Source organism: Doryrhamphus excisus, linkage group LG16 (genome assembly GCF_037039965.1).
Source record: "Doryrhamphus excisus strain RoL-2023G ecotype Guam linkage group LG16, RoL_Dexc_Guam_v1.1, whole genome shotgun sequence".
NCBI classification, from domain to species: Eukaryota; Metazoa; Chordata; class Actinopteri; order Syngnathiformes; family Syngnathidae; genus Doryrhamphus; species Doryrhamphus excisus.
In genome coordinates this window covers 2486247-2513634 of record NC_136372.1, presented here as the reverse complement: position 1 = coordinate 2513634, position 27388 = coordinate 2486247, and the positions used below count along the sequence as shown (strand labels likewise).

General features: G+C 47.3%; 2 protein-coding genes across 3 annotated transcripts; both read right to left on the bottom strand.

Annotated features, from left to right (window-relative positions):
- Positions 1-461: 461 nt before the first annotated feature.
- mrc2 (mannose receptor, C-type 2) lies at positions 462-16529 on the bottom strand. The gene is made up of 29 exons (XM_078797258.1): positions 16259-16529; positions 12427-12822; positions 10207-10380; positions 9968-10132; positions 9750-9863; positions 9543-9686; positions 9277-9468; positions 8763-8917; positions 8563-8667; positions 6847-6962; positions 6619-6767; positions 6333-6550; positions 6053-6195; positions 5894-5990; positions 5697-5826; positions 5585-5617; positions 5345-5511; positions 5101-5269; positions 4633-4775; positions 3908-4016; positions 3650-3816; positions 3464-3572; positions 3122-3360; positions 2886-3048; positions 2612-2761; positions 2419-2532; positions 2163-2342; positions 2074-2097; positions 462-1995 (listed from the first exon to the last, which is right to left on the bottom strand). The coding sequence occupies exons 1-29, from the start codon at positions 16464-16466 to the stop codon at positions 1775-1777; spliced, it is 4494 nt and encodes a 1497-aa protein (XP_078653384.1). The 5' UTR covers positions 16467-16529; the 3' UTR covers positions 462-1774.
- A 589-nt stretch (positions 16530-17118) lies between these two features.
- On the bottom strand, positions 17119-26945 carry tlk2 (tousled-like kinase 2). Of its 2 annotated transcripts, XM_058049224.2 has the most exons (21): positions 26319-26945; positions 25272-25354; positions 23199-23276; positions 23048-23117; positions 22351-22394; positions 22137-22235; positions 21816-21917; positions 21633-21725; positions 21440-21550; positions 21188-21324; positions 20869-21021; positions 20707-20773; positions 20539-20636; positions 20359-20440; positions 20201-20292; positions 20030-20119; positions 19780-19949; positions 19378-19516; positions 19134-19245; positions 18338-18445; positions 17119-18266 (listed from the first exon to the last, which is right to left on the bottom strand). In XM_058049224.2, the coding sequence occupies exons 2-21, from the start codon at positions 25350-25352 to the stop codon at positions 18093-18095; spliced, it is 2100 nt and encodes a 699-aa protein (XP_057905207.1). In that variant the 5' UTR covers positions 25353-25354; positions 26319-26945; the 3' UTR covers positions 17119-18092. The 2 variants fall into 2 exon arrangements, with proteins under 2 accessions (XP_057905207.1, XP_057905208.1); XM_058049225.2 differs by lacking the exon at positions 22137-22235 and having other exon boundaries at positions 26319-26944.
- Positions 26946-27388: the final 443 nt, after the last annotated feature.

Below are 27388 nucleotides of genomic sequence, written 5' to 3'. Positions count from 1 at the left end.
CCTTTCCATGTCACTCAGTGATGCGCAATGACAGGTCTGCCATCTCGTGGTCAGTTTGGTAAATTACAGTTGTAGTCGCACGTTTATCAAACAAAATATACAGTATAATCACTAGTATTATTACTTTTTGCTTTGAAAGGTGACACATACGACCAAATAATTAATATATATATATATATATATATATATATATATATATATATATATATATATATATATATATATATATGATGAATAAGATTGTAATAAGTGCTGTTACTGTGTGTACTGTGTGTAAAATTGTTAAACTTTCCGACAACCATTGACAGGCAAACTACGCTCTCTGCTGGACAATGATTAGAATTACAGTCTAAATTTGAACTGAAGTTAGCAACGTAGCATAATGTGTAAAAAAAAACACTTGTTAGATGTTCGTCTTGTGACGCCAACCTAATAGCGTATTAAAGATAAAGCCTTCCGCGTGAAGAACATAAAACATTTTATTCATCAATTCATATTTAACAAAAAAAAGGGCAAAACATTGCCTTAAAAAAGTTAAAACTTCCGGTCATATTCACAAAAGGGCTTCACGTGGTCTGACAGTCTCGTGAGGATTGTCATTCAACACATCTTATTGTTGCGTGGCTCTGATTGGCGGCTCACGTTTCATGAGGCGCTAGTGCAACAAATGACCACCAGAGGGCGCCCTTTCACTTCTCTCGCTACACTCTTGACTCCCCCTCACCTTCATTCCTCCACTCTTCACCTCTTTTTCTTTCAACGTTTGGTTCCTTCCCCCCCCCACGCCCCTTACCCCCCCTTTCCACTAAAATCTGACCCCTCATATGTCCCTGAGGCCCCCCCCCCTCCGCTTTACTTCCCTCCGTCTCTAATTTCTGATTGGTTCCAGACGTGCCACTGGGCTTCTTCTTGCCGACTCAACATTCCACAGCTGGAGACTACACACACACACACACACACACACACACCTTCTCTTCCACCCACATCCCCTCTCATGTTGGTCCACCCCCCCCCCAAAGAAAAAAAAAGGAAAACAGCTCCAAAGCATTCTTGCAGACGTTAAAAGGAATCACTGTAATGCTCCAAAATCTGCTTTTTGGGGGTAGAAAAAACACTAGTGGAGTGTTTTTTTTGGTATTTACATTGGTGTCCTGCACTTAGGAGGGGAGCAGAGCCGTGTTTTTCTTAGTGGGAGAGTTAAAAAAAAAAAAAAAAACAGAAAAATGTCCAAAAAGCCACAAAGAAAGAGAAAAATGTTGACATGGGACATAAATAGACGTGAAAAGAGGTGCATAAAAGTGACAAACCCTGGGGGTCGGGGGGGTCGGGGCGGTGGGAGTGGGGCTTTAAAAAGGGGGCTAAAATGCTGACTCAGGTCCAGGCGGAAGCCAAAACATACATGAAAAAGCACAAAAAGCCAATGCTGTTGTTGTGTAAAAGTCAAAGAAAAAGTGCCAAAATGGATGATGATCATTTCATGATCCTCTTGTGAGATTTATGCTCACTTTATGGACCTCCTCCTCCTACTCCTCCTCGTTCTCCTCCTTCTTCTTCTTCTTCTTCTTCTCGGCTGGTGCTGACGTGTCCGAGTGGAAGGAATCAGGCTGTGAACTTCCAGTAGAAGCTTCTGAGGATGATGCTGCTGCGCTCCACGCAGCCCGTCACTTTTTCTTTCTCTTTTAAGGGGGCGTTTCTCTTTTTTCTCTTCTTTTTTTTGGTTTCGACATCAAAACAGTTCAAAAAGGTCCAGTCTGGTCCGGGTTCCTCTCTCTCTCTACTCGGGTTGCTCGTTGAGCTCCATGTCCGACACCAGGATGTTCTTCTCAATCTGCTCGCCCTGGCCTGAGTTGGTGCGGCTGTAGCGGGCGCCGTCGTAGGACCCCCGTGAGCCCACGCCTCGCCGCCGGTACAGGTAGACGACGCCCACGATCAACACGGCCAGCACCACGCCCGTCACCATGACAACGATCAGCGTGGGCAGGTGGTCGCCGCCCACTGGACGGGGAGACACAAATATAGAATTCGAACGGTTCTCATCCATAACAGATATGAACGGATCTTAGACTCGCTTACTGGATTCAGACGACGACTCCATCACTGCAAGCGGACAAAAATAATCAGAATGATAAGAAATAAAATAATACTTCCACGTGGATGCTTACTTCTCGGCCGTTTGCAGATGACTCCGTGCGTTCGATTCCTACACGAGCCGGGCTTCCACAGTCCGCTGTTGCTCTGGATCCAGAAGCAGGAATTGGGCGATAGGACGGAGAAGGCAACGTCGTGAGCTTCCCAGTTGGTGTACGACATCTCCGTTTCCTCGCTCCACACCAGACCCCGCCCTGTGACGGCAAACGGGACAACGTTCACAGCGCGGCTTTAAGCCAACGATCCGGGCAGGATAACAACAAGGGGAACCTTTGACGCTGATTCCCAGCCAGGCTCCGTGGGCCTGCTCCGCATTGCTCTGGATGTGCTCCCACACAAACGCGTTCTCCGTCTCGTCCAAGATGGAGAGAAGCTCGGCTCCGACTGGGCGGCAGAAAACAAAAAAAGGTTGTCAAAAAAAAAAATCGCACGACGCCACAGTACCGATGAAAGCGGTCCCGACCTTTCTCGCAGGACAAGCGTGCGTCCTGCTGGAGCTTCATTCTCTGCAGGTTGAAGGCGTAACAGTGGTTCCTGAAGGACACCCACGCCCACTCCCCCACCGTGCGGGGGCAGCTTCCTGGGTAGATCCACTGGTGGGACGCTGGCTCATCTGTTGGACGGGTAAACATGAGCACACTAGTTTATTTTTAGCAACTGTAATACCTCAACTTCACCACTAGGTGGCCCCACTTTGATGGTGTGACGTCAGGACTCTAATTTGTGTCGTCACGTACCGCTAAGTTGACAGATAGCAGCGTCCAGTTTAGCATCACATGGCGTCATGGTCCACAGGCCGGTGGTGGTCATGTGACCGCAGCCTGACAGCTGATTGGGCTGTCCCTCCACCCAGTTAGAATAAGACAGTTCCACTTCGCCCAGCCAGGAGAAGCTCCGCCCCTGAGAAGAAGACCCAGGTGATGGTTCTAGAATGCGGCCATGTGTGTGAGAGAGAGAGAGAGAGAGAGCTCACGCCGTAGTTGTACAAAGCGATCCACGCCGGCCGCCTCAGGCTGTTGATGAGCAGCGTCAGGTACGCCTGCTCCACGGGGTCCCTGGGCGCCGCCAAGGTCCCGTTTAGAGAATTACACAGATGGAGAGCGCCCGTCCAGTCCAGACGCTTCTCCACCAGCTGGTAGGTGACCCCGCCCAGGTCCAAGCGCTTGGACAGGGAGGCTGGAATGAGGTCTGGCGCTGCAGGAAGTCCTGGATCTAAACCAGCAATGACATCAAAATCACAAATAAAAACACCAGAATGTGTGTGTGTGTGTGTGTGTGTGTGTGTGTGTGTGTGTGTGTGTGTGTGTGTGTGTACCTTGATGCCTCTGACACAGGAAGCCGTTACTTTCCGCCTCACACGCCCGCGACGCCCACAGTCCCTTGTTCCTCTGAGGGTTCCCGTGAATCACGGTCACGCAGTTCCCCTATAGCAGTGGGCGGCAGTGGGACCATCAGAACCCCGCCATGATAGAACTCTCAGCCGTTCAAGTGTTTCCTGTACCGGGGTTTTGTTGTGATGGGGTCCGCTGTTGTCGACCGGCTGCCCCGGAGCCCAGTTGGTGTAGCTGAGCAGGCCGGGCTGGGCCCACTGGAAATGACCTTTGGCGTCAGAGGTCAGGCCCAGCCAGAGGTCGATGGTGGCGTTGTACAGCAGGGTGGTGACGAAGGCTGCGTGGGGAAACATGAGCGTCGATGGCGGGGCACACTTAGAAAGATGGCGTATATTTACAGTAAAACATGACGGATTCCGATAAAGGACCTTGCTCCAGGTGATTGGACACCACCGCCAGGACGCCGCCTTGCAATTCACATTTGATTTTGGCGGCAGACCACGTGGCCCGCTGGGACTGGTCAAACACCCGAAAACACTACAAAGGCAAAAACATGAAGTTCATTTTTTTGTAATACATACCGTAGATATACTATATTATTATTCACCCCCCCAAAAAAATTATGCCCATACTGTAATCCCTCATTTATCACAGATTTATTACCTAGAAAAACAGTTTACGACCTCCTAAATGCATTTTTCAACAATATTAGAGCCCTCTATACAAGAAATAACACCCCTATAGTCACCTTTATACTGGTATTAAGACTAGCATTCATGGGTAGCTGAGCGTGACACTTCTTGAGCGATGTCGGGGTACAGCAGTAGCCCGTATTAGGGATCACTGTGCCTGTTGTGAGATCCTTTAAACCTGCAATAAAAGGCTGTTCTTTTGGCAGTCGAGCCTGGTGCTTGTGTGTCCATAACATTACTGACAACTACATAACATTATTTTACTTCATTTAGCCATTTTATGCTGGAAAAATATGATTTTTTTAAAAATAATAGGCCGTAATCAAGTACAAAACAAGATTATTTATGAATTTATATATTTTTGAAAACTCATCATAGAGCGAAGTCACCAAAAATGGCAGAGAAAAGTGTGGAGGAAGGACTGTATAGGCTGTACTTGTTTTAGCCCGCCTGAAGTATACCTTGCGTTGGTAGGACGACCACCCGTCGGGGCAGCCTGATGGCGGGTGGGGCGACGATGGGGTCGGGGGGGCGGTGCCAGTGACGTTGACCCTCTTGCATATGTAGGGCAGGTCCGAGGGGCACTTCTGTTCGGCCCATTCCGCTGCACCGTGACGACAAATATCATATTACAACATAGAAGTATTGGATATGCTGTATGTGGACAAAAGTTTAGAGACACTTCCTCATGTTATTATATGACAAAGTGTCTGGTAGAGTATATGCATTATATAGTATACTATACCATAATTGCTCCAATTACCATTCTATTCAATGACCCCTCCGCTATTCCAACACTGCGCAATATTTTTAAAAGAAATACCAGACCTTCCCGCTTTCTCATGCACTCCACATTATTATCCCAAATAAGGAAAGTGACCATAAGGTATATTTACAAGAGTGTACGAGGGTATTTGGTGTGTTTTTACCTTTACTGGCGGTCATGTGCACACATCTGCGGTCACGACTGAGTGGGCGTGGCCTCCCGGTGGCCCAGGACACATAGTTGAGCACAGAATGGTCGGACCAGTGGAAGCGCCCGTCGTTGTCGTAGGTGTGGAGGCCCAGCCACCAGTTGTCGCCCTCCGCCTTCACCATCTGGAGGCGAACAGGAAAGAATAAAAATATTAATTCCAATGAGCTTTTTTTTTTTTTTAATCGATTTTTGTGTGCCTGGTTTAGCGTGCTGGCCAGAAACTTCTCCTCCTGAGCCGAGTGGACGGAGGCCAGCGAGGAGTCGAACCAGGAGCAAATCCTCTGGGCCTGGTCCCACGTGGTGCGGTGGTCAAAGAACTTGTACTCGGCCTCCTGGAAGCCGATCCACTCCGGCGAACTGGTGCCTGTAAACGTCACCGGAGAAGCCACGCGTTAGCTTCATGAACTATGGGAGAGCCCATTTGCAGTCCAACTGACCTTCAGCAGCTTCCGGCTCTTTCTCAACGCTGCCTGAAAGGAGGAGGATGTGGAGAACACGGACTTATATCCTAGTACTACATACTACCTGTGGAATAAAGTGCTTGTGTACCTCTTGGGATCTTGCAGATCCAGTCCAACTCCGAGTCGCAGAGCATAGCCAACCAGGTCATGGAGCCCAAGTCCGCTGCAGCGCACTGCCTGACGTTGTAGTAGTAGCGACCAAAGTTCTGGTACGTGAGCTGGGAGAGAAGATCATATGTAGAAGAACATGTAGAAGAACTTTGTGTGTTTCCCGTCATCGCTCACAGCAAGTCCGTCGCTCCACTTCCAGCTGCCGCTGTCCGTGGGGTTCCTGCGGTTCAGCCCGATCCAAAACCAGTGCTGCTCGTGGTCTTCGGACTCCCTGTGGGTCACATCGTTATCATCATTACTGCTGTCGTCATCACCGCCATCCTCCACACCCACCCAAAGGTCTCGTGCAGGACTTGGAGAACAAAGTGCTCCTCTTCCGGGCCGCTGATGCTCAGCAGGTCAGCGCCGTGTTTGCGGCAGAACAGGTGAGCCTGAAGCCAGCTCATCTTCTGCTCCAGCTGGGACGAGTGGAACACCTGCAACACACACACACACACACACACACACACACACGCCAAGCTAATGTGGTTACATGAAAAACCGAAGACAGGAAGTTGCACATTTGTTACACAACCCGCCTGACAGCAGTGTCAAACAAGTCAAAGGTCGTGACCTTGTAGCAGTAGCGCAGGTTGCTGTCGCTTTTCCAGCCGTTGGGACAGGATCCGCTCAAGCTGGGCGTGGGCGGCGGCGAGGGGGGCTCGGGGCTGACGGCGGCGTCCGGGTTCTGACGGCAGATGTACTTGGCCTTGGACACCGCACACTCCCTCACCTCCCACAGGCCGGTGGCCGCGCCGGTCGCCATGGTGACGCAGCCGCCCAGGACACTGACTGGACGGAGCGATGCGGGTGAGATTCAAGACCGCGGGACCGTCGCGTGGGCGTCAGGCGTGGCCTACCGGGCTGGTCTCGGTTCCAGTTGGTGTAGGACACTTTCTCCCCGCTCAGCCAGTGGTAGGAGGCGGGGCTGCCTTCGTCGTGAAGGCCGATCCAGAAGGAATCCCCAGAACGGCCGAACACCAGACTGTTGGCGAAGGCCTGTTCGAACCTGACGAGGGGATTTAAAGACGCCTTAGTGATGCGACGAATCTCACAAATTCTCCATTTTTTTTTCCATCGCTAAGTACCGGTTGGTGATGGTTAGCAGCGCGGCCTTGTTGTCCTCGCATGACCTCCTGGCGTCAGCGAAGGTGCGCAGATCCTCCGACACCCAGTAACAAAATGGACTGTGCCACTTCCAGCCCTGCGGCGGGGGTCGAAGAGCAACAGGAAGTGGAGAATTCAACTTGGTTCATTACGTTACAATGCAAGCTTTTAGCATTCTTTGTGTATTTGTATGCAGACAAAAACAGTTAGAAACCCCGATTTGATCCCGATGCATTGCAACAAGAGTCCATTCATGTCGGCCGCCCCACCGCCCCCCCCCCCCCCCCTTGAATGCAACCGTAACACAAAGAGAGAAAACGTGTGGGAGTGCAGAAATAACTTGTGTTCCTGGCGTGGACGTGCACAGGCGCCGCCGGCGGCCAAAGACAACAGGTCACCGGGGGTGAGTTCTTCTTCTACACGCTGGTGTGAAGAAGCCAAAACCCTCCAGCTTTGTGGGGCGACCACGTTTGGCGTCTGGACGCGAAACCTCAAAACGTTTAACGCCGCATGCATTCTTCATCTCTCTTCACGGGGTTCGTGCATTTTAGGCTGTTGTAGTCGCGGTCGTAAGAGATATTGCAAGATATCGTGAGAAACTAACAATGTAAAACCTGGAGAAAACGTACGAAAACGATGCCTGATATGCTAACCACTCATCCACCGTGCACACCGTGAAATTAAATGACTAATAAACTGCATCAATATTACATTCGGGCAAAGGAAGTCTAAATAAAGTTTGAATAAAAAAAAAAAAATCTTTTTTCCAGACGCCATTGATCCAACTCAGCAGCTCGCATTTCGCTCGGCATCGGATGTGCACCTTGAAAAGTCATCAACTCTTAACCGAAACGCCATTTCAGGTCACGTTTGCCGCTGTAGGCGTTATCCGTGCTCGCCGTTTGCTGCAGCAGCGTCTCCACATTCGGTAACATTTAGGAGATGTTTGAGAAGCGGGCGCTTGTTGTTCCACATGCCGCAGCACCACGGCGAGCTCAGCTGGAGACAAACCAGGTCGTGGGGTGACCCCGGACCCCGTGGCGCCCCCCCTTCCAAACAACCCAGTCACCTTCACTTGACGTACGTTTTATAAAAGACACTGACGGGGAGGAAGTGATTTATGGTCTCGCCGTGTCACACATTTCCGAGAAATCCAGTGGAGTTTGACCGAGTATTTTCGGCCCAGTCAAGTGAGCTTTCGACATGTGCTGCTGATTATGGGATGCCAAATCAAAGCCAGATGTGAGTTGAATTCCCCAGATGGGATTTGTCTCGCGGAGTGGGGTAAAGCCAGCGTGTCTCCACGCCGACTCTGTTCACTTTCTAAACACTCCATGTTCCAGTCAGGGTGGTGGTGGGCCGGGGTCGGGAGCGGGGGCGGGGGGCCGTCGACGAGCATGGGGGGGGGGGGGGGGGGAGAGGTCATAGATGGACGAACAGCTGGAACCATGAGAACAATAATCAGGCTCCCAACAGGCCTGTGTGCTGTCAGTAGCTGCACACGGCAATAAAACCCTGAATTTTGACTTTCAGACTAAACGCTACATTAAACAGCGTCTGTCCGCAGCAAAACGCTTTTGCACGAGTCTGTCCGTCCATCTTCTATGTCACTGTTTTTTAAATAACGGACTTAAAGGTCCATTGTGAGGCATGTAGAGCATCATGAATATTTCCTGAAGGTCATCAAAGGTGAGTACCTGTTTGCAGTCCTGCTGTCGAGGTGTCCCGTCACTCTTAATGGCGGCCTTCTTACAGATGGCGGGCAGCGTCAGGTTACAGGGGTTGTCGTCCCAGCGACCCGCCTGGCAGCCGTACACAGATAGCGGTGACGTATACACACACACACAAACACACACATACGAGGGAGTGCGCAGATGTGAGGTCAAAGGTCACTCACGGCTCCCCACATGGACACGCAGTCCTCCTGAGTGTTACGGAAGTTGTTGGGTTCGTAGGGGTGCCAGTGGGTGAAGATGACGGGCGTGTGGTCGCTCCACTGGAAGTCCATCTGCATGGCCGTGTCGTGGAGGCCGATCCACAGCTGCTCCGTGTCTGACGGGATGGCGAATGCGGACATGGCGGTTAGGAACACACACGCACGCGAGGGATGCGACGCTCCGAGGGAATGTTAATGAAACGCAGAAATCCGGAGAGAGAAGGGGGGGTCTGGTGTCTATTTGGAGGGAGAACGGATGAGAAATATGGGATGTGCTAAACATGGTTACCTCGGCAACCGCAGCCTGGAACGTCTGCGTGAGGCCGACATTCCAAAGTGACACTTTAACAACGCTTTAAGCCTAACTGTGATAAATAACAACTTTCATCATGATCTGGACTGCATGAGAAAGTGGAGGGTTTGACAACATTTATTAAGGATTAAGGTTTCATGACCTTGGATAAAGCGTCCTGACCTTTCTTGATGTCACGTATGATGAACTCCAACTCCGGCAGCGTGTGGATGCTGGCGAGGTTGGCCTCCATCTTCTGACACGTTCTCAGCGCCGCCTCCCATTCGCTCTTCTCCGAGATCACCTTGTAGCAACCCGCCTGGAAGGCCTGCCAGCCCACGTCGCATTCGTACTTCTCGTCGTTTGCCCACGAGTCTGCGAGGAGACCAAAAACAGCGTTCAGGTTCAGGTCTGGACTCAGTAAGTACTAATAGTGGACTTGGTTTGACCGGTGGTGAAAGGGTCCAGGGTGGCGTTGGGCCTCTTCTTGCAGACGTAAGGAAGGGCGTCGGAGCAATCGCGATTCTGCCAACGACCCGATGACTCCGTCCGGATCACCACGCAGTTCTCCTCTTCGTCGTGGTTTGGTTGGTCTACAGGAGACGAGGAGAGCATCACTGAGGCTGATCTTCCTCAAGACCGCAGATCTTTCTGACCTTGCTCCCAGTTGAGATATTTGAGCGGCGAGGAGTCCGCCCACTGCCAGCCGCTGTTGACGTCCAGGTCGTTGAGGCCGATCCACAAGGCGGCGCTGTAGCCCGTCAACAAGCCTTTCAAAAACGTTCACCAAAGAGTCCAAAATGAGTTCATGTCTGGATGGACATTGGAGATATTTTCTTCATGGAATTGGCGATGACACCAAAGTGTACGTTACCGTTGATGTAGGTCTGCTCGTGGAGCTTGGTGACGCTGAGAAGGTCGGCGCCCTGCTGCTGGCAGCTGATGCGGGCCTCGCTCCACGACAGCGTGGACTGGAAGTTAAACTGGTAGCAGCTGTCCGTCAGCGGGTCCGTGTCCCAGAACGTCTCGCAGCCGCCGCCTGAGAAAAAAATTCAAGAAAAAGTCATCTCAGGCGATGAGAATGAGACGCGTCGTGGACGGCGGGGGTCTTACTATTGACGGGACAGAAGCCCCAGCGTTCGTCGGTGGCGTAGTCGTAAGTGGTGGCGCACCACAGGTGGCCGTCCTCGCGGCCGATGCTGGTGCAGTTGTGGAACCACTGGCCATCGTAGAGGAAGGGCAGATAACAGGGGGCGCCGTGGGAGTTGCCTTGGATGGTGTAGATCTCTGACCGCCACAGATACATTACTGTTGCTTATTTTTACGCCTTAAAAACTATGTCAAAAGTTTCATTTTTTTTTATTTTGTGTACCACTATATCACGTATAAGACAGAAAAATGTTCAGTGCGGTGTGAGTAAAAGGGCGAGAGAGAGCGAGAGAGGCTGTGAACCTCAGACAAAAAACACACACTTGAAAGCATCCAAAGAAAAGTAGGGCAGACATATTTAGCGAAAGAGAGCAAGAAAAAAAAAAAAACACTCTCTCTCTTTCCGCTTTTCGACACTGGCCGCCTCTCCCGGTCTGACTAATATTCCGCATGACCTCAGCGAGACACCGCTGTGAAGTTTGCCACTTGAATCTGTCGACGTAAACACGGAGGGAGGAAGCGTGAGTGAGGTGAAGCTGGCACATCTGCTTTGAATCGAAGGCGTCGGTGAACTCGGATATTTGATACTGATATAAAAGTGGCGCTGACAGCAAATAAAGAAAGCGTTTGATATGCATTGGATACCATATATATAGATATTGTATTTTATTATATTATAATACTGCATTATTATATCACTAAAATGCATAGAATGGATTATATTGGCACTGATGTTAATAAACAAAGACAACATAAAGTACTAAAACCAATGAATTACGGTACTTAATAGTTTTATTCTATATGGTAAAAAGATGCTCCTCTACTGGTGTTTTCTATGTTTAAAAATAAGCAATAATGATCATAAAATATGAATAAACATAGCAATTTTAAGTAAACATAAAGCACTAAAACCAATGAATTACGGTACTTACTAGTTTTATTCTATATGGTAAAAAGATGCTCCTCTACTGATGTTTTCTATATTTAAATATAAGCAATAATGATCATAAAATATAAATAAACATAGCAATTTTAAGTAAACAAAGCACTAAAACCAATGAATTATGGTACTTACTAGTTTTATTCTGCTATATGGTAAAAAAGATGCTCCTCTACTGATGTTTTCTATATTTAAATATAAACAATAATGATCATAAAATATGAATAAACATAGCAATTTTAAGTAAACTTAAAGCACTAAAACCAATGAATTATGGTACTTACTAGTTTTATTCTGCTATATGGTAAAAAAGATGCTCCTCTACTGATGTTTTCTATATTTAAATATAAACAATAATGATCATAAAATATGAATAAACATAGCAATTTTAAGTAAACATAAAGCACTAAAATCAATGAATTACGGTACTTAATAGTTTTATTCTATATGGTAAAAAGATGCTCCTCTACCGATGTTTTCTATATTTAAATATAAGCAATAATGATCATAAAATATGAATAAACATAGCAAATTTAAGTAAACTTAAAGCACTAAAACCAATGAATTACGGTACTTAATAGTTTTATTCTGCTATATTGTAAAAAAAGATGCTCCTCTACTGATGTTTTCTATATTTAAATATAAACAATAATGATCATAAAATATGAATAAACATAGCAATTTTAAGTAAACAAAGCACTAAAACCAATGAATTATGGTACTTACTAGTTTTATTCTGCTATATTGTAAAAAGATGCTCCTCTACTGATGTTTTCTATATTTAAATATAAGCAATAATGATCATAAAATATGAATAAACATAGCAAATTTAAGTAAACTTAAAGCACTAAAACCAATGAATTACAGTACTTCCTACTTTTATTCTGCTATATGGTAAAAAAGATGCTCCTCTACCGATGTTTTCTATATTAATAATGATCATAAAATATAAATAAAGATAGCAATTTTAAGTAAACAAAGCACAAGAAGACCACCAGTCAAGAAGGTCACGTTCATCCATTTTACAGTGAGGTGATATGAAATATTTATACTGAGTGGCCTGCACAGTTTCTGCTCTTTTCGGGTCCAAGGAAGAAAACTCCTATGAGGTCGTACAGTTTGGACTATGACTTGGAAGAATGCTTATTTTTACACTTGTATGTGACATAATAAAAACATTGCCTGCACGCTAAATGAAGGTTTTATGATGGACACAGTTCGAGGTTCAGAGTACTGGTACTCACCACGGTATGTTTTGGCACACAGGTCCTGCACGCCACCGTGCAGAGACCACTTGGACGGCGCGGAGGCCGTGGAGGAGTTCCAAAACGAGGGCCCGGGAAGGTAGTTATTCAGGTTTTCCAGCACTTGGCCACAGCTCCAGGTCCAGCGCACCCTGGGGGGCTCGCGGTCGCAGGTGTAAACGCTGAAAGGGGAGCGTCCCGCCGCGGTGGCGTTGCCGGTGGTTACGCCCAGGCACAGGGAAGAACCCACGTTGAAGAGGCGACCCCGGGTCACCCACTTCCAGCGCTGGCTGGACTCCTGACAGGAAGTGGACAGGACCAGGGAGTGAGACCGCACCCCCAGGCACCCCTGGCTGCCCTCGTGGAAGAAGGCAAAGTCATCCGAGTCCAGCGGCTCTGCAAAGTGGGGGACGGGGGGGGGGGGGGGGGGGGGGGGGGGGCAGTCAATACTATTGTGTGAGAACATTCCGTGTTGGCTCACATTGGGGATCAATATTGTCTATCAGTGGACACCATGGAAGCGGCACATGACGAGGCTAAATAAATGGCAAAAATATGACTTTTGAACCAAAGTGGTCTTCTTGCGGTCCCGGTTTAGAATGCTAATTATCACTGGGAGCTAAAGCCACATTGCACTAAATCACATGCCATCCTCACAATAGGATTTTTTTTTACTCAATAGTCCACAGAGTCGTCTCCACTGGTGCCTGCGGGAACTTTTGTCACACCGCAGTCATCCCAGGGAGGGTCGGAATTACACGCCGTGTGGAATTCACTCGGGCCTTGCCAGAGTTGATACGGCAACAATACCAAGCGGCGGCCTCTTGAAGCGTGAGACGATGTGAGGCTGACGTCGGCGGCAGCAGGGGAGCACATTCTCATTCCTCCCTGGAAGGAAGGAGCTTTAGGAGGAGGTGGGAGATGTTTGATGTGGAAAAGAAGAAAAAGGGGGTGGGGGGGGGAGTGTGAGCTAATCAGGGACAAGTCCAGATTAACTTTGTCGCCTTTCTTTTGGGAGGCTGACATTCCCCGAAGCCTCGCCGCCACCCCCCCTCCCCAGCGTGGAGGCAACGTTTTAGATGTGAGTCACTGCAGCTGCTGGCTAATTACTAACAACAGCTCGTCTTCTGCGAGGGAGGCCGAGAATATGACAAAATCATGTCCCGGACACATTTTTCACATCCAACTTTCATTTTTTCCGATTTAAATGCGTCTCAGAGGAGCCACAAATGTGTATTAGAAGTGTTTTGGTTTTTTTTTAGCATTAACCATCATACATGTTTCGAAAGAAGAGGGGATTTTGGCCGTTCACCAACCACAGTGATTGGCTACCTAATGGGGGCGGAGCCTCAATTTTTAGTTTTTGTTTTTTTTTGTTTAAGCCCAACTTACTTTTAGTCATCCCGACTAAGAACACGCGGTTTTGTGTATTTGTAGCTTTAATGCTCTGATGAAATGTGTTCCCTAAGAAGCGCTATTGTGTACTTTATCCACTTTTTGTACACAGTAACTCTACACTGGTCACCACATTAGGAACAGGAGGACACAAACTTTAGCAACACTAGCATAGCTATGCGATGCTAACATTATCATGCTAGGTTAGCCTAATTGCTGAAAAAAAAACTGACCAAACTTAAAGCAGCTCCCATATTTCCAGACAATGCAGAGTTGAGTTTTAAGATGTGTAGTGAAGCCTGCGTTAAAAGGTGTCATGGTTATCGTATAGTAAATCGAGGTTATAAGGGACAGCGGGGCAATAAGGGACAATTTTTGGTAAAATGTTTTAAATGGAGCTGCACGGTGTTCAAGTGGTTAGCGCGCAGACATCACAGCTAGGAGACCAGAGTTCAATCCCACCCTCATCCATCTCTGTGTGGGTTTTCTCCGGGTACTCCGGTTTCCTCCCACATTCCAAAAACATGCTAGGTTAATTAGCGACTCCAAATTGTCCATAGGTATGAATGTGAGTGTGAATGGTTGTTTGTCTATGTGTGGCCTGTGATTGGCTGGCCACCAGTCCAGGGTGTTCCCCGCCTCTCGCCCCAAGACAGCTGGGATAGGCATGTAGAAAATGAATGAATGAATGTTTTAAATGTAATTCTGCCTTTTCATTTTGTTTTTTTCCAAGAAGCATATATTCTTGAACAAATTGTTCCAAAATAATTTTCCCGAAAATGATCCCTTATTACCCCGTCATCCCTCATAACCCCGTTTTACGATATGTAATAAATATGTGGTTCTTAAATGAGTCCTGAGGGTAAAAAAACGGGCATAAAAGTACATGCAACTCTCCTATTAAAGCCTTGTTTTTTTCTGTTTTCTTAAAAAAAAAGCTGTCCCCCATGAAGTGGTGGGCATGTACACGGAGGGGCAGGTCAGAGGCAGTATCAGGTCCACGAAGGGAAGCGTCCCCCCCCCTTTATGACCTCATGAAAACCCGCAACTTCAAAAGCCGGCGTTGGACGGTCTCGCTTTCAACAGATTTTTCTCACATTTGGTTCCTATGAACCATCTCTAGGGGCACAAATGACTCTTGGAAGATGATTAAAAGCTAATTTTGCATCATCTTTTGGGGATGTTAATAAGGTACTCAGAAGAGTAAGCATGCAGTGGAGGGGTCAGTGTGATGGAGTGACCGACTAAGAGACAGGAAATTCCAGCCTGTTGTTGTTTGCGTCTTTTATGGTGGTCTCGCGTCAGAGGACATCCAAAGTAAAGTGGCTCGCTCATCCCGGCCAGCCAGGAGTCCGGGAGGGCGGGGGGTGCATATTTGCATTTTGCAGCCACACTCGGAATCACGGCAGCTCTGGGAAAGTAATGATCGAGCAGAGAGGAGCCCGGTCGAAACTTTTCCATGGCTCCCACACTCTCACTCGCAAGCCGCAGTGCTTGTTAGCGAGTTAGCCAGCCAGCTGTCACAATGTGAAGCCACTTTTAAAGTGGGAGTGGCAAGTAGTACTCGGGTCACTAGGTGGCGGTAGTGACAAAAATATTGAGACTTTACATTATCTTAACTCTGCATGAGGTCCTGAAGTCAGCTATAAAAAGGTTATCCTCCAATTCCATGTGGAAGTGGTAAACTTTGTAAGTTTCAAATAAATAAATTTGAGGCTAACTTAGCCTGTTAGCTAGCGGTCAACTCGCGTCCCTGCAGCATAAGAGTTGCAATGTGGTATAAACAATGAATAATAGGAGTGTAAAGGTGCATATAGGGGTGTTATTTCATGTCTCGCGCTCTTATTTATGCCATTTATTGACAGAAATCAAGTCGGGGCTGGAACCAGTGAACCGCTATAAACGATAACTGTATTAGTTTGTATGCCCTTTCTGACCCCATTCTGGCAGGGAATCGAACACGTGTCCTACATCACCTGGGCTTAATGGAAGCACCTTCATTAATTTTGTGCTCCAATAACATACAAGAGTGGTCAATAAAGTTGTTAATTGGAGTCCTGTAACCGGAAGTAAAGGTTACATCTGGCCGCAGGGGGGCAAATGTTACGTCACTCCACGTCACGCATGAAAAAAGCAACACAATAAAACGACGACGCGAATAAGTGCGTTTGGTGTGTTTGTACAAGAAATAAATAAATGACAGTAGAGTTAACTAAACACTACCCGAGACCCCCCCTTGCTCCCCTCCCGTTCCGTTTTTTTCTTTCTCTTCCACATCTGGTTCCACTCACTCCACACTTTTGGTTCGTGGCAAAGTAGCACAGCAGTAAATGCACAATGAAAATGCGTGCGTGGAAGTGCAGTCTTTCCACATTAGAAGCGACAGAAAAGAGGAGCATGCAAGCACCATCACCAACCCACGCCAGATTCTACTCACCCGTGGCGCTCCTCTGGATTTCCACGCAGAGCAGCAACAAAAACAAAGTGCATCGGTAGAGTATGTGCCGGGGTTGTCGGCTGATCCACTTGGGTCCATTTGTTGTGGAGTCTCGGTGCCGCTCGTCGTCGCCGTGCATGCTCTCTGCTGTAACACACGCCACGCGTACGTGGCAAGAAAGGACACGGACAAACACACACACACACATACGGAGTTGGAAACAAAAAATGACAGCGACTGGAGAGGGGATGCTTGGACCGTCCTCTTCACACACTCTAATGAATGGAGCCGCTTCTACTGTGTGTGTGTGTGTGTGTGTGTGTGTGGTTACATGAGATCTGGGGACCCCTAGTGGCCACTGAGGGAACCTGCAAGACGAACGGACACTTCATTAAAAATAAGAACAGATGATGTAATTCCGCCATTCCAGGACATTTTGTTAAAATATTTACTTACTGTGTTGACTGTGCTATTATTTTTATGATAAATTCACGTGGTGAAACTTTTGCTAGCTCATGCTAGCACGTTTCCTAAAGCATTTTGACCCACAGCCGACAGGGGGCGCCATTATTTTACAGTGAGAGTGAGAGAGAGAGGAGGCAAGCCAAAACACTTTAAGAGGAAGTGCAGCTGCTTGACAAAAATAAATGTTTTAAGTTGAAAATATGTTAAATTTTACAGGATAGGGGCATCCCAACTGTAATATTTTTTGAGGGGAGCGTCAAAAAATATTGAAAAAAACCCCCAGCATTTATAATGTGCTAAAACACCAGCATGATCGTGATTTGTGCCGGTGTCCCTAATGAAGTCGTTATTAAAATAACTGCAGTAAGGCATGAAACTACACCAGGCACATCTTCGAAACAATAGTTTTTTAATGGTTTATGTAACGGTCTGCTAAGGCCCGATTCCCCCCCCCCAAAAAAAAGTACTAGATGGTAAATCAGTCCCTTGCCTTTTTTCTTCTTAAAATGGCCAAAAATGAATTCAAACATAGCTAAATAAATATGTGTTTTATGGCAGGGAGGCAGGGAGGGAGGGTCAATAAAAACAAGCAAGAGTTCTAGTTAAAGGCAACTTGACAAAAAAAAAAAAGTTTTCTCCATAAAAATGGTTAATTCCTGAAAAATGAAGGAGGTGGCGATGGGGGAAGAGAGAGGGAAGGGGGGGCGTTCTTCAGTAGCTTCCAATCCATGACAAGCTACAGAAGTATTCTTCAGAGAACTGAGGTGCAACGGCGCCACCACCTGGTTAAAAGCTTTGGTCAAGGGGCTGACGGGGAGGAAGGGGCGTGTCTTTTATGAGGTGGGGGGAGGGGGGCACTGGTATTTGGGGTTGTAATGCAATAAAACAGGCCTTGCCGTTTGAGCGTGAAGGTGAACGACGTCCACCAGAAGGGCTCATGCGTGGGTTTGCCAGAGAGAGCATGAGGGAGGGGGGTGGGGGGGTGGGGGGCAGAAAGCCCTCCCACCACCTCAACAGCAGTCTTGTCCATTGGGCCAAGCTGAAGCACTTCTATGCTTCTTATTTATTATCTTTTTTTTCAAGCAGAAGGAAAAAAAAAACGCTGAAGCCCACCTTTCTTTTCACTGTGAGCCACCCTGGGCTTTGACCCCCCCCACCAACACCTCCCTGGTGGACGTGTAAGCTGCAGGGGTGAGGACACATTTTCCCAATCTCCTCACCGCCTTTTGCTTCTTCACCAATCCTCCCGTCGTGTCAAGATGGGATGCTATTAGGAGGGAGGCGGAAGGTAGGTGAAGTGGGGGGGTTTATAGGACCCCCCCCACACAATGCCATTCATTCCCGCTATCAAGTCTGCTCTGTGGTGGGCTCAATTGGAGGCGCTGCTGTTGGAGGAGCTGGACGTGGAGGCCACGGCCATGGCCGAGCTGCCCGAGGAGGCCACCGACTTGCGGATGTGTGGCATGAGGAAGGGGTCGTTGGACAGCTGGTGAACGTCGATGCGGTCCTCCTTTCGGTAGACTAAACAGCGCCGTATGAACGCCTGCGGGAGAGAAAAAACAGTTCAACGCATCTGCGTCAAAGTCAAAGCAAGATGCAAGAATGGTTCCTTACCTTGGCTTCAGGTGTGACGACCGGTTTGGGCGGGAACTGCACATCTGTGGCCTTCAGGATGGTGTTCTCCTGCAGGATGTCCTGCTGAGACTGGTTGTGGCCAAAAGGCTGCACGGCAAACAAACACAAATAAGAAGTGGTGCAAGAAGCGTACACAAAGATAGGTTAGTCTTCTTTAAACAAAAAAAAATCAATATCATCAATCATGCAAGATAGAGCGGCATTTTCTATTAATTCGTCTGACTGTACTGTTTATAACTTATTGTAAAATACATCATAATCATATAATTAATATTCTACAACCGGCAAATGGGCCTTGGACATCACTTTCAGGTTCTTACCAAATGATTTGCAGCACTTTATTAGGCTATTACAAAGAAGCTAATTCATAACCACTTTATAAACCACTGACATCAGCATTTTCAAAAATGTTATACTAAGCATTTTATGTCTTTGATGCAAAACTAAGATGTTAGCATATTATTAACCTACATTGGATTGGTTTCATTGGTATTTAAAAGTCCCCGCCCATCATTCAACTTGTTTGTATGAAGCCCTCAGTGGAATAAATCGGACACCCCTTGAATTAAACAATTCCTATTTCTCACATTACATAAATAAGATCTACTGTCATTGTAGTCCATTTTTGATGGTGACTCAGAGCAATTTGGTATAAAAATACATGCATACTAATTGGATTAGCCTTCCTTATGTTGGCTGCATGATCTCATCTAATTCTGCAGTCCTCAAACCTTTCTATGCACCACACGCCTAGAAATGTTCTTGCTGCTCCTACCTTGCGGCCGTACAAGCACTGGTAGAAAATGACCCCCACGGACCACACGTCCACCTTGTTGGAGATTTTGGGGGGTTCTTTTCCGACGACAAAACACTCTGGCGGCAGGTACCTGAGGACAAAGAGGGGATGAAAATGCTGGGTAGGATTGCAGCGAGGATTAAGTGATGCATTTTGACGTCTCTGCTGAACAAACAGCATAGTCAAAATGTCATGACTTTCATCATCATCATCATCATCTCACCAGTACGTGCCGGCTCCCTGAGACGTCAGCTCCATGCCGTCCACAGAGTTGTAGCTGTCATCATCCATGATCTTGGATAGGCCGAAGTCTGTGATCTTGATCTCCCCGCATGCCGTGCCGTTGACCAGGAGGATGTTACCTGAGCAGAACCCAAAAGGACTTTATAACAAGTAAGTTGCCAAGCAACAGCCTCAAAATCTTAAGGGTTTGGTGAGTAAATGTAGACAGGAATGGACCAAATTTCTCCTGAGATGTGTACTGATCCTGGTGAGGAAACATCTGACCTCTGTGGTTTTCTCCATCAAGTACTAAGCTACGTTTTGCTAGGTGACCAAATGCTTATTTCACACAAATACAAACCAATTTATCCCTCACTAAAATGAGTTTAGTCCCGAGACCTACCAGGTTTAAGGTCGTAGTGGATAATGGGCGGTCTGATCTCATTGAGGTACTTGAGGGCGTTGACTATCTGCATAATGATGGAGCGTCCTTCCTTCTCGGACATCAGCTTGTGCTGCTTCAAGTAGAAGTCCAAGTCGTTGCCCTCGCAGTATTCCAGCACCGTGCAGAACCTGCGGCCAAACAGCGATGAACATTGAGGCATCGTTTGCACGCGAGTGGCTCTGACGGTGGTGAGCTTGAAGTAACTTACGAGTCTGTGTCGAGCGAGAAGTAGTCGTAGAGTTTAACTATTCGCGGGTGGTCCAGCTCTTTGTGGATTCTATATTCTCTGCATGCGTGTCTGAGGTAAACATGAGCATTGATGTCACATGACACACTGGAGGTTAATTATCGGCGGCATTGCTGGCCACCAAGTACTCACTTGTGGTAGTTTTCCTTCTTCTCGTCCCTCCAGTTTTTGTTAAGCTGGTGGATTTTGACGGCCACGTACCTTTGCTCTGTTAAATCAAAGGCCTGAAAAAGGTTGTTAGGAGAAAAGTTGAAACAGAGGTCAAAAGATGCTGGTAATGAAGCTCCCACCTTGTAAACTTCACTAAAACCTCCACGTCCGAGTAAATGGAGAAGCAGGTATCTGTCGTTTAGCGTGGGGTGATCTTTGAATCTGCGGGTAGGAAGGCGGTTGAGTGTCACAGCAGCAACGGATGCAAACACCACAAAAAAAAAAAAAAAAGAAACATTTTGTTCTAAAAGGGATCCTACTGGGAATTATCCTCGTTGTGGATTCTTTTCAGCTCGCGAATGTGCAGGTTTCGGACTCTCTCCAACCTTTCCAGCTCTGCCTGGATCTCAGCCTCCTCCTGTGAAGGATAACAAAACATCTCAACGTGTCCTCCACAACACCATCTTTCACAACAAGTGAAACATCACCTTCTTTAGATGGCCCAGTCTTAGCTTGAAGATCTCCTCCTGCTCGTGGTACTCCGCCTGCGATAACCTATGAGAAAGCACAGCCAGACTAAGAATAACTTTAAATACAGGAGAGAGAGAGAGAGAGAGAGAGAGAGAGAGGAAAAAGAAAAAACATCCTACGCTTCACTCTCTGTCCCGTTTGCTTTGCTTTTTCGCTTGTTTTGTTCCAGGCTCAAAGGCGGCGTCTGGGCCATGGAGGGCGGCTTGCGCTTGGCGAGTAGTTTGCGCTGCCTCTCGATGTCTTCGCGCTGCGAGTTGATCCGTTCTTGTTGCCTGGAAAGAAGGCACAGGGCGCAGTTCTTCAGGTTCAAAGTAGCATTTCAAGTCAAGTTCATTTCCATATTCGTGTTCATGGCAGATACAGCATAACGCGGAAAGAGCTTCTCTATGTTAGTCAAGCACTCGTCTGTCGTTCCGAGAGGAACGTGGAGCTCCTTACTTGATGAGATTTTGGAAGGCGTAGCCGTCCGTCCACTGCTCGGTGAAAGAGGCTCCGTGTCTGACGGTGGTGAAGTGGCCCAGTCGTAGCCGATCCTGCATGCTTTTGTCACGGCACGCCATCTTCTCCTGTTTGGACTGCGACGAGAAATAAACAGAGCCATCAATCACAGCCATGTCGACCCCCTCCCCTGAGGACTAAACAAATAAAGCCCAACAAGCGATGCGCCTGGTTGGGGGAAGCGGCTCATACTTTTTCAATGAGGAGCTTCTTGGACATGGTCACGCACTTATTCAAGCGCTCCTTGTAGCGCTCCAGCATCCTCTGCTGCTCGTCAATCTGCCTCCTCAGGTCGCAGTTAGCCTGAAGCACAGCCGATGCAAAATGAAAGTGAGCGTTCCACATGCAACATGTCTCGGGTGGGACACTTCTGTTTGATTAGTACCCGCAACAAATCGTCTATCCGTCCCTCCTTCTTCTCCAGGTCGGAGTTCTTGTTGTTCTCCAAAGCGGTTAGTTTCTCTATGGTAAGGTCAGACTATAGGATAGCATGAGCAAAAAGGCGTTTGGTTAAAATGTATAAAAGAACCAAGCAGTAGCAAGACGGTGATATAAAAAAAAAAAGTACCTGCGTGGCTTTGTGGAGCAAGTGAAGCGAGGCGGGCTTCAGAGAGCACAACGAGAGCTCCGTGTTGGCCGAGCAAACCGATGATGGGCTACCCTGCTGCACCTGGGAAACAGGAAACAAGACATTACATTGGCAGGAAGGACATCAAGTGTATCGGTGTTTTGTTTGCTCATTGGCATCAAGTAGTAGTTTTAGTAAACAAAGGTGAAGAGAAGAATATATGAAACTACGCTAGCATGGTCATAGTAAGATGCATCCACGTTCGGTGTGCAAGAAAAATTAAAGCATGAAAAAAAGAAGGAGCGTTAAAGGTGCGCTCACAGTGACAGGAGGGTTGGAGAGCGAGTGTTGTGGGGAAGAGCGGACCACCGGTGGGATCCCCCTTGCAGGGCTGGTACCAGGACCGCTACCTCCCGCAAACTGACAGTGAAGAAAGCGAGGAGAAGGTAAAGGAAATAAGTTGAGTGAGAATGCGGAAAAGGAGTGCGTGAGTTAAGTGTTCTTATGGTTTCTGAAGACGCCACTTGACACTCACCTCAAAATAGTCGCTAATTTTATGTCCCCTTGTTCCTGCTTTGCCTGTGAGAGAAGATGCAGGGGATACAGAAAATGAACTTGGTGGCATATCATGCTTTTGGGCTTGATTTTCTTCTTCGGGAAGGGACTTCAACACTTCCAAATTGCACTCAATTTTCTGCGAGGAAGTGAAAGCTATTTGAGCTATTTAAGTATAATCTGCAATAGCCATATTATCGTCATTTATATTTATATCCCTGTATATATATCCACACTGTATCATAGTCACAGCCTGTTATAGTTTGTACATATATCTGTCCATTTACAGCTCTATTCTATTTCTACATTTACTTACTAATAAGGTATTTATAAATCTGCACTTCTGGTTGGATGCTAACTGCATTTTGTTGCCCTGTACCAGTGACATGAGCAATAACAATAAAGTTCAATCTAATCTAATCTAAGTGGATTAAAACCTGCAGCCATTAACGCCTATCCTATTTAAGTGAAGAAAAGACTCTCCAACACTGAAAATATGATGATGACGGGCAGAACTCCCTCAAAAGTGGAGTTTTCTTTTAAATAAAAATATTACATATTCATATAAATACACTCAAAAATACAAAGAAAAAAAACTGCAATATAAACCCCATAAACTCAGTTTCAACAAAATCTCCGTATGTGAAATGTCTATGATGGTTGGCAGGGTCTCGCACCTTGGCTGCCGTCGAAGTGGTCCGCTTTTCGTTTTCGGGCTCTCTGGTCATTGGCCTTTTTCTCCGGAGTCTGTCAGGAGGTGAAGACCCAGTCAAAAACCCGAAGTAGCGGACACTGGGAGACGACTGGATGGAAAAAGCAAAGCCTCACCTCTAGTTCTTTGTCACTGAGCGAGCCGACACTACACAGACTCTGATTGGACGACTCGTTCTGATTCTGGCCCGAGCCCTGCAAAAGACAAGTCGTGTTATTGTGACTGTTCATTACACAGCAACAAGTGCAGAATGGATGCGGGGAGACAGGCAATGTGGCTGAGAGCGAGCGCGCACTGTGGGAAGCCGCTGCCTGCTTGTTGCCATTAGCGACCTAGCGATGCCTCTTCCCTGGCTGATGCTTGTCAGTCAAACAAATCACATCAAAATTCCACCGGCACTGCCCAATCTGGTGGTGGTGGCGCTGGGAGGGGGCGGTTTTGTCATTCAGAGCACATGAGAGCACTCTCACTCACTGAACCTTCCCTAAAATGGCTGAACATTACAAGCAGAGGATCTATTCTTCCTCCTCCTCTCACCTTTAAAAAAAGGTGACTTTTTTTGTGTTTCACTCATCCCCTTGCTAAAGTGCTGAGAAGGACTTTTGGGGGGGTGATTCCGTCGCATTTTTTCAACAGAGAATTATAAACTTTTTTCATTAATTAGTGTCTAGTATTTCTGCAAGCAAGATCAAGGTCAAGCTTCTTTGTGACATCAGATTTTTTTTCTTCACAGGCATTTGTAGACGCCCCCTCAGCATACAGACGCATCCACCCCGGCATCTCCTGTCATCCAGGGTGGCAGGATGCCGCCATTTTCTCTGCGGCAGCCATGCCATGCACCGGGGCCCTGCCTATGGTTGGCACGCCGCCCACTCCTGGCATCACGTCCCAAAGTGTTCCAAGATCACCTTCTGCAAAGATGCCACCGCCGCACGCTGCCGCCGCCTCATTCACACCTGGCGAACGACTATTTCAGCATTTCTCCTTAGCCTTCAGCACCCCCCCCAACCCCAGCCCCCTTGATTTTGCGCTCCCATCCCGTCTGTGGCCTTCTTGGCAGGCATCGCCACTTGTACATGCAGGCACTACATCATGAGCGAGGGGGAGATGTCATATCACACCAGCCAAAACACACACACACATACACACACATACACAGCACTGCACACTGCATGAGCCATACTCATCCTGGCCAAACAAAGGAACACAACTCCAGTAGAAATGAAACATAAGATACCTGACCAAGTTTCAAAAGCAACATTTAGATCAGCCCTAATCAGGTAGCGTCCCCTGGGCCGAATTTGGCCCTGAAATGACATCAGACCGGCCCACGAGTACGGTTCAAAACTTGGGAGAGACTAACAGAGTGCTCCTGGCTAATAGAAGATCTTTGACTATTTTGGCATTTTTGCAGTACGTCCATAAACACAGCAGAGCACCCCTGTCGTGTAGAGAGTATCGTTGACTCTAAAAAACAGCAGAGCGGTCCTATCACCGTTGTCTAGCATTTTTGCACAAGGTGCTAGGTGCTACTCAAGACCTTTGAGTAGCATTTGTGCAGACAATCCGAGATCATCTTAGATCTTGATTTTTGCCCAATGTCCTGAAAAACAGCAGTGTGCTCCTGTCATATTGAGGATCTTCGGTGAGCATTTCTGGACAAGGTGCTTAAGAGTCTTTGCAGCAGCACCTTAAAAACGGCACAACGTTCCTGCAGCACTGACCTGTTTTTTGGTGGCACAGCAGACTCGTAACGCAAGCAGAGGGCTCCTGCCAAACTGAGCATCTTTAACTATAGTCTTTTCAGTAGGTCCTTAAAAACAGCAGAGTGCTGCTGTCATATGGCCGATTATTGACCAACAATTGTGCAGTTTATCCTTAAAAACAGCAGAGTGCTCCTATCATATACAAGATCTCTGACTAGGAATTTTTGGGGAGGCCAGGGGGTTCCTGTGAAATTGAGCCTATCTCACTGCCGTTTTTGCAGTCTGTTCCTAAAAATGGCAGCATGTTCCTGTCGTGTAAGGTATGGCAGAGCCTCGCATTAACATTAGACACAATATAAGAATAATAGTGAAGGAAGGTGTCCGCCCCCCCGGTCTTTAGCTTTGTGAAAACCTGGCCCCCAGAACAAATTGAGTTGAATGAGCGTGATTTTAGACAAAGAGGACTCCACAACGAAAACCCACCTTAGCCACGCCAACCCCGGTGAAGCGAGCCTCCAGCAGCTCCTGCCGCCGAGGGTCCAGGCTGTGCAGTTCTTCCATCATGGCTGGGGAGGAGACAAGAGCACACAGATTTATAATAAGGCCACGCTGTTGCCAGGTCCCGGACCATCAAGTGGGAGTGACGGATCATTATTTCACAAGACATAGGTCGTGATGAGTCACGGCGGGGTAATAATAATCCTTCATCTGAGTCACCGGCCAGCATGGCCTAACATTTCCATGTCTCTGCGTGAATGCTTACTGTAGATCCATGAGAATAAAGCCACTAGTAAAGATACTAGCTGCGCTTCAGACATGTAGGCCAGATGTGTGATGGGGAATGCTGGCATCATGTGATGGCACCTACAGTAGACAATATAGGCCCAAGTTGCATGCAGCTGAAGCAACCTATGAAAAGGTCACAGGCCTGCCAAGCTAATGCACATCATCACATATTGCTTTTATTTTACTTTAAGAAGGCCACCAAGCCCTGCTAGCTAAAGCAAAAAGGTTTATGTTACACGCCCATCATTTTGTACATTTAACTCACCTCACCTATGTCTTTGCATACATGAAACGATACCTGACTAAAGATTTGATTGTTTAAATCAAGGGTAAAATGTCTCGCAAATGTCAACAAAAAAGACATGTTAACGACCGCAATGATTATTAACAAGCTTGATAAACGAGCTAGCAAAAAAACGATGTTAGCATAGCAGCATCAGAGTAACACAAGTCAGACATGACATTAAAGTTAAGTTTATCAAGTTTAATTATTGCAATGTCTAGTCGTTACGGAGTTTACATGATCGATATCAAGTGGACGAGAAGCCAGAGTGTAAATATGTTGGATAAAACAGTTTAATGGCGACACAAGAAGCCACCGGCTAGTGTTAGCTCGGTCTGTCATAAAGAAGCATCCTCTTGTGTTGTCCACGACGCTCGATGCAGCAAAGAGCATCTTTTTCGCCGCAATTATTTTTTTATTCTAATTTATATTTTCCTCAACATCAGAAGGGTGATACTTACTGCTCGTCCCCCGCTCCTCCGGGCCTGTCGTTGGTGTTAATAATCCGGACAGTGTCCCCCGTTGTTTCCCCGGTGCTCGTCAGTCCCTACCGACCGGGGTAGGCCGCATCCACAGCCTCGGGCCTCGCGTGATGGTTGTCGGGGATGGTGGCGGGCGGTGACCTCAAGGTAGACGTTGGAGGATCCCCCCTCGGAGGCCTCGGTAGATGAGGGTATCCCAAACCCGACTGTGAGTGCTCCTTAGGCGGGGATCCCCTTCGCATCCCCGTCTCCGAGCACCATCATGTTGTGATATCGAGTATCCTCTCTCCCCTCCACACAATGGCGACCCTCCGACTTCTTTCCTCCGCCAGGTACAATTGATGTCTTTAAAGCTGGCGTCAGTTAACCCCTCGGTTCTCCTCGCCTGTGCTGGGGATGCTTTTCGGTCCAGGCGATCAAAACAAAGTTGGACTCCAGTCGTCTTCCTCCTTCTCCTCCACCGCCTCCTCCTTGTCGTCGTCGTCGCTGCGGGGTGAAGAAAGCGATCTGTTCCCCTCCTGGAAAGTTGGGATGTCCGTTTCAGCTGAATCCGGATCGATTCGGTTCGGATCTCATGTTTTTTTTTTTGCAATGTAAACAATAATCACTAGAGGTGGGTGAGTCGATCCAAATATCGATACTAGTACAGTATCGTTATTAGATCGATACTGGCGTGATGAGATTGATATTGTTTTCAGTTTATCTCCAATATTGTTGAAATATACTGTATGTATTGGTTTATAGTTTGAAACCACACAGAAAAAGAGGACTGTTGGGGCATAAAAACACCCAAAATATTAAAATGAGTCAATTTATTTTACCCGACTGACTTTACCTTCTCTTGTTGTATTCAATTGTTTTTTCTAAATCTTAAAATAATTCAACGATCTCGAAAAAAGTTCAACAGTACAGGCGATACTGGCACAGTATGTACATGGTATCGAATTCATACTAAAATGTGTAGTATCACCCACCTTTTATCACCCAAATCTCGTAGTTTCTCGTGAGATTACGTCAAGTCCACAAACCTGCTGCAAACCTCGTGTCGA